The sequence below is a fragment of the Netta rufina genome (assembly GCF_964035555.1).
Source record: "Netta rufina genome assembly, chromosome: 1".
Classification (NCBI taxonomy): domain Eukaryota; kingdom Metazoa; phylum Chordata; class Aves; order Anseriformes; family Anatidae; genus Netta; species Netta rufina.
In genome coordinates, this window is record NC_140123.1 from 105592790 (window position 1) to 105610033 (window position 17244).

Genomic DNA, 17244 nt, shown 5'->3' on the forward strand with positions numbered 1-17244 from the left:
GACTATTCAAATTGAGTGTTGAGATTAGAAGCATATAAACATTGGCCCATACCTCAGATAGGCAAAGGTATTTGCAAATCTTGTGTTCTCGTGGATAATATTAGCTGAGATAGAAAAATAGACTTATAGGTCTGACAGAGAGGTATGTGAGAGCTGAATTCATGTAACACTTCAGGAATGGTTCTTGTTCCTTGTATGTAAGGTGTATTAGCAAGAGGCCTAGGAAATTAGCTTGCTCCTGTGGCTACATGAAAATGCAGAAATTGATATGCTCAGGTACGTATGTGCCAGTTATCAGAGGGCAGTATCACACTTTAGATGTGTTGACAGCTACAGCTTCCTGAGAACTTTCTGAGAAAATACAATTGAAGTTTTTTGTTAGAAAATGCCAGTTGATCAAAAGCTGGACTTTGAAAAAATATTTCAAGTGAAAAATATTTTGTGTAGTATTTCTCAGCCTGAAGTACAATTTTTGATGAGACATGGAGACTTCTGGTAACCTGCTTTTCTATGGCCAGACTACTCCTGTTGTGATCAAAACAGCTCACATCTGGATGTCCTGTGGCTCAGATGAGTGTCAGACTACTGGACTGCAGAGTCAGTATTTTGCTCTCCCTTGCTCACTAATTATGTCTGCAGTACAGACTAATTATCTCTGTAATACATGAGAAGTTGGGAGAGACCTTCAAATAGGCTGATAATTAGAGCATTATTGGAGTAAGAGACCAGCTTTGATTACCTAGTCCCATCAGGGTGAGCAGGGACTTGTTCTCTCATTTCTGCAGTAAGTACTACATATTATTCTGACTAAGTCTCTCTTCTATCTCCAATGAATATAATGAGAAATCTCATCCTAGTGTGGAATGAAACACTCAACTGCTTTGTGAGGTAGGGAAATTTTGTGGATGTACTTTGCACAGTTCCCACCTTATGTCAGTGCTGTGATCATCAGGCCGACTGGCAAATTCTTTTTCCAGGACCTGAATCATCTAGAGATTTAAACAATATAATTGAATTTCAGTGTGAGGAGACACTGAAATATCAAGCCTCATTGCTATGGGGAAACAAGGCTTCTGTGTTTCAAACACACATCAGGCATTATATCTATGAGGTGTCTGTTCCACTAGTCTGACAGGGGAATATTTCTGCTCATGAGGATAGAAGAAGAGAAATCTCCTGCCCAACTGTACAGCGTAGACTGCTTTCCCTACCAGTGATGACCTTGGACTTCCTTTCCTTTATTTCTTGATTTGAGATCAGATCTCTGCTTCACCCTTTCTAATAGCTCTGTTATCTTTGACCTTTCTCTACAACCCCACCCTTAATCCAGTTGAATCTAGCACCCCACACATCCAATCTCCATTTTACCAGTCTCACATTACCAAGATGCTATACTTCCAAAATGTCCCTCTCCACCCCAGCTAGTCTCTAAACTGAACATCTCTCCATTTCTCTTCCCTGAGTACTCTTAGTTTAAATCCCCCTGTGACACACACACATACACACTTATGCATGTGCTTTCATCCCAAAGAAGCCACTCCTGCCTCAGCTGTTATCTGCTCCTGATCCTTTTGACTTTTCTAAATTTTCCCCACAAATTTAAATTCACATCCTTCTTTTGTACCTGCTTCTAATGCTGCTTTCCCCCATACCTGTGCTTTGAAAGCTTCGTTTGCCCTCCAGAAGTTTCATATATTTGTTCCTTCATTGCCACCATCACTGGAGTTTCTTTACTGTTGATCCAAATGTTCTTTCCCTTTTCAATAAAACCTTCCTCTCTGCCAGGCTGCAAAAGGAGAGAAAAGCCTGTCTTGCAGCCTACTAAATGCAATATCAGTTCAGTTCCCATATAGTGAGTGACAGGATCTTGGCTGGACTTACTGTAAAATCTCCAAGACAAGCAAGGAAGAGCTCTGGTCTGGAATTCAGTAGTGGAAAGAGAAGTCTCTTGTGCAATCTGCTGTCAGACAGGCTGATTAGAAACCTTGCCGGACTCATTGCCCTGACTTTAGCAGCCATAAAAGGAGGAGAAAAGAGAAGTCTCAGCTACTTCTGAATCACACAGTCACGTTGTTCCTTCCCTCTCTCTATCACTTCTTTTTTTTGGTTCAGCTGACAGCTGGAGATAATAGAAGAGAGACATTGTCTTTTAGACCAAAAGCGCTGTGACAAGTGCTTGTCTATGTTACCAGAATTGCACCTCCTTCTGGATGTGCCTAAAGCTAAGACCATGACATAGAAGGTGGTGCTACACAATGCCACCATGCCTTACTAGTCAGTTGTGGCTTTTGTGATTAATTACTGTTGAGATTTTTTTGTTGTTGTTGTCTAATCCTTATAAATAAGCATGAGATGACTGTGTGTTAACTGAATTAGACTGTGCTTTCTGCAGCAGGCAAGACAGGAGTAACTGCTAGCTGGCTACCCCACTGGAAAAGCATATATGACAAACCATTCTTCCATCCAACAATCCAGTTTGAAAGCCTCGGTAAAATGGCAAGAGATGGGTCATGAAGTAGTCAAGGAATTTGAAATATTTTTGCTTGTGTCCCAGTCTTCCTACTAATGAATTCCTGACTAGAAAAAAGGGTCAGGGCAAAATAAAAGAAGCAAAACAAGTAGGAAGAGAGCTTCTTCTGGAAGATCACTTTCCCACAAATTGAAGTGTCTCAACTGGAAAACTGGGCAAAAGAATTATAAGAAAAGAAAAGAGAGCTCAAGTAAAATGCATTGCTCAATTCACTTCCTCAAGTTGTTCCATTAGAGCTGTATGTCAGGAATAGAGCCTGTTCTCTATAACAGCACAAGGTATTTGAATCCTGTGAAACAGGCAGTCCTAAAATATTGTAAATGACCTCCTGGTATTTTAAAAAATAGAACTTAGTAAATTCCTATCAGCGAAACACCACTTCTTTTTGGTTTTGACAACTTACACTTGTCATTCTGGCTGAAAAAAATTGAGTCTAATGACAATTTTTTAGATTGTGTCCTTAACCTCTATGTTTTCCACAAAGAAATTATGCAAAACAGTGTTATAAGCACACCAGATTCTGACATTTGAAAGAATTTGCTATGGTCCATTATATTTTTATCCACCAGTGATTGTAAGAAGTCATAAAGCATACATGAATAAATCAGTAAATATATTTCTGAGGCAACAAGATATGTCTTTCCTTGGCACTATGGTGGTGCAAATATGTGGAGTTCACATAAAAAAAATGACTTTAAACAATTATTCAGAATGTTTTTCCATTCTATTATTATTTATAACCTCTAACAACATTAGCACATTGATACTGATTCTGCTAAGATATAAATACATCTTCTGTTTTGGGGCATGCCATCTGGAATCCAAATTCTTTAAAAGAAATTAAAATAGCCAGCTTTTTTTCACATCATATCTCAAACATTTTATTTTTCTTTTTGAATTTGCAGGTGGCAAAGGAGGGAAAAAGAAGAAAAACAAAAATACTGCCAAACCCCAGAAAAATAATGGTTCAAATTGGGCCAGTGTTCCCCTCCCACCCCCTCCTGTGCAGCCACTTCCAGGCACAGAGCTGGAACACTACGGGGTGGATCAGCAAGAAGCAGGGTAATTTTTTTCTTTTTCTGTTGAAGAAAAGTCTGTGATTTGTGGAGATGAGGCTTTTTTTTTTTCTTCTTCTTTTTTTTTTTTTTTTTTTTCCAAATGAGAATGTTATTCTGTTTTGCTTAAAAAAATGAGAGCGCCTTATCCTATAGACCTATTGAAGGCTATGGAGGAGGAATATTGGAGTAGCTTCCTGTGATAGTGACTGAAGATGGAAATAAAAGTGACCTTGCTTCATCATCATGTAGGGTTTTCTCTGCTTACTCATGCTGAGAAGTATCTCACTTCACATGTAGCCTAATTGAATTCTGTTGGAACTGCTTGCAGATGATGGGACTCAGTGAGTAAAGATGACATAATCTGGCTCCTGTATTTTTTCACTGGTTTGATGTTTAGAAATATTGGAGCCAAAAGAATATAAACCCCACACTAAATTGGATTAATTTTAGAAGATCAACCAGTGGACGATAATCTTCTCATCGGCTCTTAGAAGAAATTTCACAGTTGAGGAAGGCATGTTATTTGTAGGCATTTTTTGAATTTAAACAACTCCTGAGTTTCTGGAACCTTACACTTCTTTTTTTGGATAGCTTAAACTTGTTCTTAAGGACACAAAATCACACAGAAAGCAGTAAATAAGAGGAAAGAGACATTTCCTGCACAGAGAACAATTATGGAATGCTTTTTATAATGTGAAATTACATGAAATACCAAATTGTCAAACTCTGGAGGAAAATATTAAAAAAAAAAAAAAAAAAAAAGTAGTTTACTGTGATCAGCTCTGTTGGAGCCCTTAAGAAACATTGGAGTTCGGTCTGGGACAAATCTGCCTGTTTAAATACATGGATTAATCAATATTTCCTAAGGATGAACATATGTTTTAAAAATCATTGTAATAGTTTTACTGAATAAAAATATTTCAAGTGCTATCTCTTTTGTAAGCATGAATTGATCATCGCTATTTTTATGGTGAAAATCAGAATTAAATGTTAATTTATGCGAAGTCTTTCAACTTTTAAACTGAACAGTAACTAACTCTAAGTCAGTTGAATTCCTTTTAAAATTCATTCAGGCTGTATTAGAATTAGAATTCCAAAGCAAATGTAAGGAAAAATGGATTTACGTAGTGGTTTTAAGTATTGTTTAAATCTCAAGGCAAAAATTGCAGATAGGCATTATTTTCTGTATCCTGTTATAAAAAGCTAAAATAAATTTAAGATGGTTTAGCCATATAGTATTTGTCCTTATCAGTTTATGTCCTTAAAACACGTGTTCAGTGATTTCACTAAAATAATTATGCTATAGAAGGCAAACAACTTGGATTTTCTTCAAGAACAATGAAATAGTATAAAAGGTAAATGGAAGTACCTTCTAGGGAAATCCCTTCTGACACAGGGCTTGACTCCTCAGTTTCATAAAGTATCTGTTATCTAGCTACAGGGAATTATATTGATCACCAAGACAACACTGGTTATCTAAGCATAAGGTAATCACCAGTGTTACAGGTTCCCAACAATTCAGTTTATCTTTCAAATTAGTAGTGATTGTAACAAGATCTTCTAGTGTGCATTTTACCAATCAAAGACAAATACAGAATCTTCCAGTATCAGTCCCAAGTTAGAGCATTTTGCAAAAAGCTTCGATGAACCCAATGAAGCTGCAATGCCCATACTTCCTGAGGATCTACCCAATGCTAATAGTCATATCGTATTCAGGGGCTGATCTTGTTTCTGTGGTTTTCAACATTCTAAAATGGTATGAATTATAGACTGCATTCCTTATGCTCCATTTAATATTGACATGTTGAGTTTTAAAATGTCTTTTCTTTTTAATTTTTTTTAACTGTTTTGTTTTTCTTGGTTTTCTTCGATGTATACTATGTATGATAAGTTCAATGTGTTTTAACTTTAGAATTAATTATTTGCAGACATAATTATATTGTGAATTACAAATGAAAAATTAATTTCCAGTCAGGAAAACTGAAGACTTTGTTAAAGTTCTCACAATGTGATATAAAAGGTGAACATTTAGAGCAATAAAACAAGGAATCTGGCTTATAAACAGATACTTTTTCTGTGCTTCTCTTCCTATGACTCTTGAATTCAAGTGTGAGTTTCATTGGCATGAGTTCCCAAATAAACTAAACAATTTTGATACCTGATTTTACTTACTAGGTATTAACACCAGGAGCCTGTTGGCTAAAAACGTATAAGAAAAATCCACAACAGCAATGTTAGAAAAAACTCACGTAACTTAATCATAAAGGGAAGAAAAACAAAAACAAAAAACCACATTCTTGACTCTCTCTAACATCTTCTCCCCAGAAGAATCAAGGTCTGCATTCACCTCCATTTTTCCATGAACTGCAACGCACATAAGAAAGGGTGAATACGTAAATCCAAGCAGCCATTCTTTGTGACATGGTATATTTGGGGATGTACTGTATTCCCGTTTAACCTGTGGAGAAAGTCTGTTTATTAGTATTGTTTCCCTAGTGAGCTCTTTTCTGTGAAACTTTACCTTTCTTCTTAGTTTTCTACAAACTGTGCTTGTTCCTTGCTGTTTTCCTTAATTTTCACTTGTATATACTTCAAGGTGTTTGAAATTTCTCTTTTCCTGGAGTAGCTTCCAATCAAACTTTCCCTTTCTGCCTTTTTCAGAGAAGATTCTTTTGATTGGTTTTATGTAATAAGCTCAACAGTAGAGAAATGCTTCTTTATTCTTCTTTATCATCTATTTATATTTTTTTTTCACCAGTAATATGCATGATCTTGAGCCAACCCTGGAAAAGGCAGTCTTCATATAGTTAACATTTGTTATTTTTATTTCTTACTATTGATCACACCTTAAAACAGAGTATTAGGTGCTGGATGTCAATATATGTGATAGTAGTTTTCTTTAAAAAAAGTATAGAAGATAATACCTTTTACATTTAAAAAAAAATAAAAGAATGCTTTCTTGCAGGGCCTAGAGAGGGAAGCTTTCTCTCCTGCAACAATGTTCGTATTGAACCAGAATTCTTATAGAATGTTTCCTATCACCTATCACCTATTTTTTATGTTGAAGAAGAAGCACTGTCAATGTAATGAACCATGCTTTTTAACAGAAAAAGATTAATATAGAATTAAAGTGCTAAAAATAAAATAAAAATATTAGAAATGTAAAGTTTCATGTTTGTCCAACAGAACATATTTAAGGACTTAAAATTGATTATTATGAAATTACTGTCAGAAGTCTCTATTGAAATTAAGGTGTTTGGAGTTTAATGAGAAGTATTTGGAAAAGGTTACATGCATTTTTCCAAGCTGTATTTACTCGGGGAACCAGAAAGAACATGGATGCGACCAGTATTGACTGTGGTGGTTCCAGAAGTTTAAATTACTGTGTAATTTATGTAGTTACTATATACAGATGATAGTTAGGTTTGCTTGCTTTTCTTTGCAGGTTTATTTTTGGTTAAATGCATTGTATAATTGGTGGCTTTTTGCACATTTTACATTATAAAGGCAAACATTTTCATACCTGAAATTTTTAATCTCAATATCCTAAGCTTCAGGCTTAGGCTCCTTTCTATTTCAAAGAAGACCTAGGTGAAGATCAGTAGTTGTGCAGAACCTTCTTGTTAAGGAATAAACAATCAAGCTGAACATTTGGGGGTTTGAAACAAGTGGGGTCAATAGGAGATTACATCAAAAGCCCATTTATGCGTTATCGGAAAGCCACTAAGGAGTCTCTTACAGCCCTGCCCCTTTTAAAGAAGCCATTACAAGAAGCATAAGGTTGAGAGTGTAAAAGTGTAAAAGACAGAGCTGTTGCACTGTAAACTTTTAGCAGCATGAGTTAGGATGGTCTCTTCACCTTTAGGTGCCAATGTCATGAGTAAATATTGCTAGGAAAGAGAAATTAGAGCTAGTAATACCCTAACCATCTCCTAAGCAGTCAAATTTATATCATATAACATTTTCTTAAAATTCCATGTTATGAAAATGGTAATGGATCAGTCACTCATAGCTCCTAATGCCAGCTGTTAAGATGCAACATTCATTTGTCCCTATGTATACATAACGTGCGTGTGTATCTGTGTACAGTTACATCTAGATATGGATTTAAAGTGACACCAGCTTTAATTAAAAGATGTATTTTCCACAGGCTTTCATATGATTAAGCCAGATTTGAATCTGTACTCTCAAATACAGCCTACACACTTTAGAATAAGGAAAAAGAATTTTAGTTAATTTTAGAAACCTTTGTTTTTGCTTAAAGTCAATCTTCTGTTCATAGGACAGGTTATGAAACTTCTCTGTTCCCAGCATTTTTGTAACCTAGCTCCTCACATGAGAAAATAGGCTATGATTCATTTTGCTCTGGTAAATTGGTAATTCCTTCCAAATAAGGAACCTTAAAAAAGGTTCCTTTTCTTGAGAAATAAACTCTATAACTCAATGCATAGTTAACTGTATTGCAGACAAAAGGGTGTACCTTGTCTGCAGTCCTTGAAGGTGGAAAGAAGATGTGACTTAGGTGATGCTTGGGGAATGGCCTTTAGAGTACAAGATGATTTGACAGTGAAGGAGCTGTGAGAGCTTTTGGTTGTCTGCTTGTCTTTTCAAAAGAGCTGTCTATCTTGAGGTATTTTGGAATACACTGGGAGTTAAGAAATGTGTGCAGATACTCAAGGGACTGCAGAGTGGATGTGTTGAGGATGGGAAGAATAGACAGTGGTGTGACTTGAGTGAAGAACAGACAGAAGATTTGAGTGGTGTGATTGTCAGCAGAGCTGTTTACAACAGAAGTTGTGTTCAGATTAGGGAACTGCTCTGGGGAGATAATGTTCTGGGTATTTCAACAGTCACTAGGGCCTATATGTTTTGGGTGATGCAGGGACAGGATCCTGAGATGGTACTGTAATACAGCACCAGACTGAAAGGTCTGTGATAAGAACAGAGACAGGAAGGGATTGAATTACTGACCAAGTTTAAGATTATAAGATTATAAAGTGTCTGTTTCTAGCCCTGATCAGGTATTTCTTCCTTTCCCTTAGTGTAAGACCAAAAATGGAACCAGAAAAAATGTAATACCTATTAGAGCATTTCTTATATGTGAAGAGAGAATTATCAAATTCTCCTTCAAATTGAAGGACATTGGTGGTTGTTAACCTTTGAATTTGCTTTGGGCAGGTGTATTGAAAGTGTTCAGAACTTTAGCGCTGTCTAGGTAAGTCCCAAGAATGTTTGGTTAGGAGGTGGGGTGCTGGCAGGGCCGTCAACATGCATGCTAGATGTATCTTAGCTGGCCGTGCGGGATAGCATATGCTAAGGTCAGTGCTGCTGTGACATAAATGTGTTACGCATCATTGTAGACAGCCATACACTATGTGGAAAGACCAAAATGTATGTGGAAAGTGTGGGGTTTTATTTAAACTACAAACTAAAAAAAAAAAAAAAAAAAAAAAAACACACAAAAAAAGACAAATAAAGTGGAAGGTGGGAGTAAGGAAGCACATAAGGGCAACTGTGTAAAGCTCACTCTGCCTTTTAAGAATGCTACTATTTTCATGTCTAGGTCAATTATCAATACATTCTCCGAGGTTAATGATCCAGGAAGTGAGTTAGTTCATTTTTGTTGCTGATTGTGGGGGAACATTATTTTATTGCCATTAACAAATGTGATAATGTATCTGTAATTATTTTGTTGCACATCTTATTCAAGTTGCTTAGCAGTTGTGGGGAAAAATTAAATGGAATCACTAAGGAGGATTTAAGCAATTATGACCCTATTTTCAGTAAATGTTAAATCTCACACTGTATGCAAGGCTTCAATCTGTAGCACAAATCCTGTATACCCTCTGCTGCACCTCAGAGCTGAGATTTGATATATACTAAGTTTACTTGGTTTTTATTTTAGATATGACAGTGATGGTTGGTGTCCGCCTTTGCCCGTTCAGACCTACCTCCATCAGGGCATGGAGGATGAGCTTGAAGAAGACGATGATCGTGTTCCCACACCTCCTGTGCGAGGAGTAGCTTCATCACCTGCAATCTCCTTTGGACAACAGTCAACTGCAACCCTCACACCTTCTCCGCGAGAGGAGATGCAGCCAATGCTTCAAGCCCACCTTGATGAATTAACCAGGGCCTACCAGTTTGATATAGCAAAGCAGACATGGTAAATGTTTGAAGGGTGCACCTGCAGCTTGGGAAATGAAAGCATAATAATAATCTATTCCTTGGTGGCATAAACATCAGTGGTGCTCAACAAATTTCAGTGATGTTTCCAAAACCATAAGATAGAAAAAGAAATAGCAAAACTGTATCTACAATGCAAAGGCCTTAAACATTGGTAGTTGCTTTTGAAACCTTAATGCATGGCAATATATTAAATCTTGGCTAAAAACACATGAAAATAATATTCCTCTGGTATTCTGCATATATGCAACTGAAAAGTTAACACCCACCTACTGACAACTTGTACGCAGTTCACAGTAGTCTCTTCTCAGGCTAGCAAAAGGCATGATTTTTTAAAGAATTTCAGTAATACTGGGAACCTCAATTTCTGCTTAAAAATTATGCTAGTTACTTGAAATAGAAATGTAGCAGATTTTATTCCTTGTCACATGAGAATGAAGCATTTGTAAATCTGACTGTATTTTGAAACACCATGAAAATTTCTGATTCATAAGGAAAAAACAGAAATGGCAGGAAGGAAGTTGTTAGAATTTACAGAGTGGATCTTGCATATCAGAGTGCTTTATGCTTATTTAAGGGAAGAGCAAGCAAATATCACAGTAACATTTCCCCTGTAAAACAAACAGAAGCAGTCTCTTTGGGGACTGAAAAGGAACTTGTCATCTGCACCAGATGGGGATGCGATGAAGGTCAGTTGCTTTCTGGATGTTCCCTAAGTGGCAGTTGTCCTTTAAAAACTTTTATATCCAGACAAAGCCCAAGACTCTCAGAGGACAGGAGTAGAGATAGTTACTGAGTGGCACGCTGCCAGTGGGGAAGCAGGCTTTCCATACTGGTGAATAAAGCCACAAAGTTATTCAGCTTGAGCTACCATAAATAGACCAGGCAGGTAGGCAGGCCGTGCCAAACCAAAGCCAGCTGTTTTCCCTGGACACTGCTGAAGCCTGGAGGCTTGTCTGCAATCTGCACTTCATCAACAGGGTACTTTGGTCTCACAGCGGTGCCACGCTGCCAAGCACAGAGCCCAGCCTGCTGTGGGACAGACCCAAATCCCAGGCAGCAGCTAAACCTGGCCTCTTGAAGGTTGCTGGCTTGCGAGCCAGCACGCAGATGCACACCCCGTCTGAACAGGCAATTGCTCCTGCATTTTGCAGCTGTTATGCTTTCTACACCCTGCAAACTGCAGGTGCCAGTCTGGTAGTGGATAACATGGCTGAACTCAGTAGCAAAGCCTCTAGCTTTGGATGGGAAAGGTCCTGCTCCCTTTTTGGAGAAATGAAAATTGATCAGGGACATTCATAATGTACTTAGGAATATACAGGTTTTAACATCACTCTTTTATAAGAGCACAGTTAATTGTACATGAAACTAAAAAAAAAAAATAATGATATAGAGGCAATAACCTGTATTTTCATACTAATACCTTACAGTAGGTTTTGGGGTAAATATTGGGAGCTGAAAATAGAAGTGATGTGATATTGTTTGGCTGAAGACACACCATGCTGTTAATGCATCTAGTGAAGGCTGTTCAAAGTCAGTGAAAAGTCCTCCACTGTCTTAAACGAGAAGGAAGATTTCTTTACTTTCTTTTCACAAGTTAACCTGTCAAGTGTAAAGGGGAGAAACAACAAGGTGAAACCTATCAGATAGGTTACTGTAGGAGTAACAGAAGAGACCAGACAACTAAGAATTTAAGAAAGAGCACATTAGTGATTACAGGAAAAGTACATAATCATTATGGCCTTGATCCAGCAAATCACTTAAGTATATGCTTAACTACAAGTACATGAGAAATTGACTTCAATTGTTCTATCACATGCTGAACATTAAGCATATACTTTAGTATTTTGCTTGATTAGGAGCTAATCACACTGTTTATTGAGGGTTAGTGAGATCATAGTGCCCTTTTGCGCAGTGTTTTGAACACTACATAGCCAAGACCCTGGTGTCCAGGGAGAAAACTATTCAAGAACTGTTAATCAGAAGGGGGCTGTATATCAGAAATGAAACCTTCGCGCTGCAAATAAGCCTTAGGATAAGCAATAATTTAAAACCTACACATGAAGGCAAAAAGAGATTCCAGTGGTCCATAACATTTACCATGACATTCTCCAATCTGATAGATTTACATTATGAAAAAAGACTGTTTGCATAGCAAGAATTACTGTGCTTATCAAGTGTAGGCAATAATACAGCACCAAGTGCTCAGTGAAAACACAGTAGATCTAGGTAGCCTTACAGGTGACAGTTGCGATTTTTTTCTGGTATGCTGGTGACCAAGAAAAAGACCAGCAGAGTCCTGGTCCACATCCAGCATTCTGCCAATTGGCATCAGGTCACAGCACCTCATGAATAGCCCCCCAAGGCCTCCCACAAGGCTCAGCTAGTGAATTCAAGTCCCGTTCATGCTCCTATGCCAAGGGCAGTCATGTCTGGGTCCCCTGACACAGCTTGCTGTGTACCTGTAGTGCTGTGAAAAAAAGCTGCATTGAAAGCAGAATTAAAAGCTGATGGTTGTTCTTCTCCTCTTTAGAGTCTCAGAGACCACATAAGTGAAAATCCAAGCCCAGTGCTTGCCTTTGGCTATTTAGCTATCCTGTGGGTGTTTTTTATCTTTGTTTTTCCTTTTTTTTTTTTTTTAATTGTGATTGCTGCATGCAGTAATTTCATGCATGCATGCCCTAATACTGCTGGAAATAAATCAATTAAACTACTTGGAATTAAGCAAAATAAAAAGTCTTTACTGATAATGAATTCATTGGACTTCAAGATTTATTCTGCCCTGTTGGTCATTTCCTCCTCTTGAGGGTGAGTTTTCCATAAGACCATTGAGTCTGTTCAAGCAGAAGGAAAAAAAAATAAATTTGGCTCAAATGTGTGATTTTCAAGGTGGAATGTTGGTTGAGACACTTGTATACTAGGCTGGGATTCATTGTGCTTTTCTGTGGACTTCCTACATGATTTATGTACTATCCGGTTACATCACTTCTTCACCTGTTACAGGATGATCTTGACCTTCCCTGTGTTACAGGAGGGGTTGTATATTTAATATTGGAAAGTGCACAGGCTTTATTTGAGTTTGACCTAACAAGCATATTTTGTAAATCTGCATGATGACTTACTGAGAGTCTGATGTTCTGTTGACCATGGGGTACAAAGTTTCACCTGTTCTGATGCTGTTTTCCTGTTTGTTTGTGTAGGCACATCCAAAGCAATACACAACCTCCTCAGGCTCCAGTTCCGCCTCTAGGATATGTATCTGGAAACCTTATTTCAGACTTGGAAACAGATGTTCCAGATGATGATGAGGATGATATTGAAGAAGAAACTGTAGAAATCAGCAGGCCACTGAGAGGTCTAGAGCATACTCCAGGCTCCAGTATGGACAATCTAGACAGCTCTGTGACAGGTAACCAAACACGGTAAACATTGACACCAGCTTGTTCCTCACAGTAAAATACATCATTAATCAAACAATTTTTAAGTGAAAATTTATTCCACTCTATTTCTGTAACATTTAAAATGTGTTAATATTAAACACTAAAGTTAAAGGAGGATTTGAAAATACTTTACTTTGCTGCAAAATGATAAGAAAATTCATGAATTTTAAAAAGCTTTAAAGACTTGAAAGAAAACTCAATTATATCCTAGCTTTCATGAAAAGTTCACTCTACTGGAGAAGCAAGCCAGTTACATAAAAAGGAGGGGGAAGACCTCAGCTTAGGAATATATATTTCAAAATCAGGAGCAGCATAAAAATTTTATCTTAGATCACTTTCAGATATTTCAGTGGGTAAATGCTTTTACAGATGAACACAAGGAAGTTAAAAGACTTCAGACTAAGTGTAGTTGGATCAGCACAACATTTGCTTGTAGCGTAAATATAACATTTATGTAGGAAAATGTGTACTTTGAACCTATTTTGTATTGCTGAAATTAGTAATTGTTCCCTTTCAGTGAAGATATTTAATTATTCTGACACTCCTTCTCCCTGCTTTTCTCCTTTTGCGTGCATTGGAAAGTTACAATAGGGATCATCAAAGGGGAACTAGAAGGATATGATAACCTAACATACAGAAACTGAATAAATAAAATTTCTGTCGATAAAATATAGTCAGGGAAATATATATGTATATATATATTTTTTAAATACAGACTTTATATGGGCACAATGAGCTTTTTTAGAAGTCACCATATTTCCCTTCAGGTTGAACTTGGACTTTTATATAATATACTATATCCACAATGTACAGCTTTCGTATAGACCCAAATGTACATAGTGTCCACAGCTCATGATGGCTGGTGGCTGCTTCTTCAGTCTTTTATCTCTGTGGAAGAAAGCTAGTTGTTAGCTGCACCTGCAGGGAGACTGGCTCAATAACACATTACTACAACAGCACTGCTTATTTTTTGTCTTGTTGTGGCCTTTGCAAATTCTAAGAATTTTGCACCCTTTTTTAAACATTGTTATTCTGAAAACACTACAGGAATATGACAGTGATGGAACATCAATACCTATAATTTCCTTCCCTTTCCCTTGTTAATTAAATAGTGTGTTGCTTTATCCCACTTTCCAGGTTTTCCCTCACCCTAGGGCCAGACTGCTTGCCAATCTAATTAAGACTTAAGAACTGTAGCTCTAATGCTGCAATTTGAAGTCTGGATCCAACTGAAGGCTGTAGAGTTAAAGTTTAAATCCCTGAATTCTGAAGGTTAACTTATTAGTGCATGAGTATGTTAAGTCACTTTGCTTGAATTTCTAGTATAATCTCCTTCAGGCTATAATTCTGCATATTTTTGCATATCTCACGAGTGGCTCAGAAACCTCTCCATTAGGAATGCAGTAAGGGTTTTTGCACTGGTAATATAGAAATAAATAAATAAATAATCAGGTTGCTATATATTTTCCATTTGGAATGTATTAATATGTTGGTGTTGATATATCCGTAAATCAAAAAATTAGTTTTTTGCACATTTACATTTTCACCTAATATTTTGGACCAGCAAAGTAAGGAACAGATGTATTTCTGCTACAATTCAAGGAATTTTGTGCTCATTGCAGTTTATGTTTTTATGAATAACATTCAAGCTTTTTTTTCTTAGTTAAATATGTTACTTAATTATTGAAATGTTAAAAACCTGCTGGTGTTATTTTTTTGTTTGTTTTTGTTTTGTTTTGGAAGAAATTCGGCAGAACCTGGTAACATAGACTGAGCTTGTTTGTAAGGTGATCTAAGTGCACACCCACTCATCCCTACCACCTTCTCAATGTTGTTTCACCCAGCTGAAAATTAAGGTTTTTCTTTTGCTTTTTCCTTTGCTTGTTTAATTCCTGGCTGGATCTGTTCCGTGATCTGGTTCACTGCATGGCAATGTGTTTGTCAGCACTGCAGGAGGGGGCTGTGCAGTCAGAAGGAAAGCAAAATGACAGGCTGCCCCAATAGCTTATAGCCAACACTTATATTGGCTTAAAACAATTAGGAAACTATAGCCCTGCAAAAATACATCCAGCAAGTTAGTTTAAATAATCTATAAAATTGCAAACTCTGAGAATAAGAAAGCTGCTGTTTTCCTTGGTTACTATGTGGGCAAAACCTTAATTTTCTGAGCTGGACTTGTTTTTTATTAGGAGGCAGAAGGAAATTGCTTGTTTTACTTGGGAGAATTGTTTCAAAAGAGAATTTTAATTTTGTGCATCTGTTTCTGTTAACCTGTCCAGGTTGCATTTACTAGTGTTAAGGAGGGTATAAAACAAATTGCATCCATTGTTTCTAAGCTGTTTCTCATTCTCTTACTTGATTGCTTTCAGAATACTGTAGAAGAATTATTTATTTATTTATTTATTAACTGAGAAAATACATGTATAAGCTACTTCTTTACTTCTTTTCATAGGGCTTTTGATGATTTAAACAAGCACTTTCCTAGGAAACTATGTACTACATTTTCATTTCTTTAAACATTACATTATGTCAAAAAAATGGAGGCAAATGAGAACAGCTAATCTGGAAGAAGCAATATTTCTGTACATTTTTAAACATGTCCTGTGAGTTTAGTGCTTGTAGTAAAAATAAATTGGCATTCCTCAGTCAAGACTTCCCCAGAATAGAATTGCTGTACAATGAGCAGGATGTGTTTCCTCACTGTTAGCACGCCTCAGTGATGGCTTGAAGACACCCACTCCAGGAGTGCAGTGGTACTTTGTTCTTCACGGCTGAGCTGAGACTGAGGTTTTCATCCAATGCCAAATTTGGGATTCTCAGCGGGGAAACACTGGCACTGGGTGAACCGAGCTCAGACTGTTAAATTTCTCTGAAATCACAGTGTTGCTCTTGTAAACTGCTTAAAAGTTGGGTTGCCTTCCAGGCTCTTGAGTTTTAGTTACAGCTAACTGGAGATTCAGACAGGGATTTAATCTGCGCTATTAAGCTTTTCTCTTTGCAGGTGACAGAGACATGTATAACAGAGTGAGGAGAAAGGAGAAGTACACAGTAACTGTATCGTAATATTTTCCAGATATTGCAAAGAAAACTCAAGGAGGGCGGCTTAGGTTTGGATGTTTGTATAATGGAATAAGAAATCAAAGTCAATGTTTTGATTTGTTCCCAAACTGGTTTTCTAGGATACTAAGTTCCTAGTTTGGATTTAAAGACAAAAACAAACAACAACAGCTGAAAAGCAGGTCTAAAACGTCTGCTAACTTGATTTTCTGTTCACAATCATTTAAAGTTCCTTTTGCTTTCACAGACACATTGAAATTTGCTTTATCTTTTGCTTATTTTTAGTGTTTACCTTTATAATGAATTGCTGTGGAGAATTATGGCATGAAATGTTATGAAGAGTCTTATATTATTCTACATTAATAGATGTAATTAATTGCATATAATGAATATATGAAATTATTTTTTCCCAATGAAATAACAGAAGAACGCTAGGTTTTGTCAGATCAAATTACTATTGTTGGGGGGCTTTTTTAGCCCTCCCCTTATCTTTTCTTCCCCCAGCTCCACTAGTGAAGTTAGTAGTTCAGTCCTAGTGCATTTTTACTGAGGGTAGAGATACACCCATTAACTAGCGTGGAAATTAGAACAGGCCCTCTTCCTCCCTAACTGATACAAACTGATAGAAGCAGAAGGATATTCTTGTAAAGAATGCCATTACATACAGATAGCAAAACTTTTTTTTTTTTTTCTTAATAAAATTATCGAGATCTGAAATTATAAAGATTGCTATAGGTTATATAGCTCAGTAAGGAAGAAAGTCACTTATTTGGCATGTTTTGGTCTTGATTAAAAGAATCAGTGATCATTGTCTGTATGGTAAAAGTTGTTCATTCATTGTGTCTGAGCACAAGTGGAATAATTCTTGGAAATTACACAAAATCATTTTTGTGAACCATATTTTACCATAGCAGAGTTCAGTATTTGTATTGATTTGGTTAGGGATGCCTATTGCAGAAGATTCTATTTTATA

General features: G+C 36.9%; 1 protein-coding gene across 1 annotated transcript in view; it reads left to right on the top strand.

Moving 5' to 3' along the window:
- Positions 1–17244, top strand: part of ROBO2 (roundabout guidance receptor 2) — a gene marked incomplete at both ends in the record, with an annotated part of 468927 nt that overhangs the window by 429243 nt on the left and 22440 nt on the right. Inside the window, 3 exons of the mRNA XM_084291813.1 lie at positions 3436–3592; positions 9494–9754; positions 12975–13183. Of these exons, the coding sequence (XP_084147939.1) occupies positions 3436–3592; positions 9494–9754; positions 12975–13183 (627 nt within the window). The remainder of the gene's footprint in view (positions 1–3435; positions 3593–9493; positions 9755–12974; positions 13184–17244) is intronic.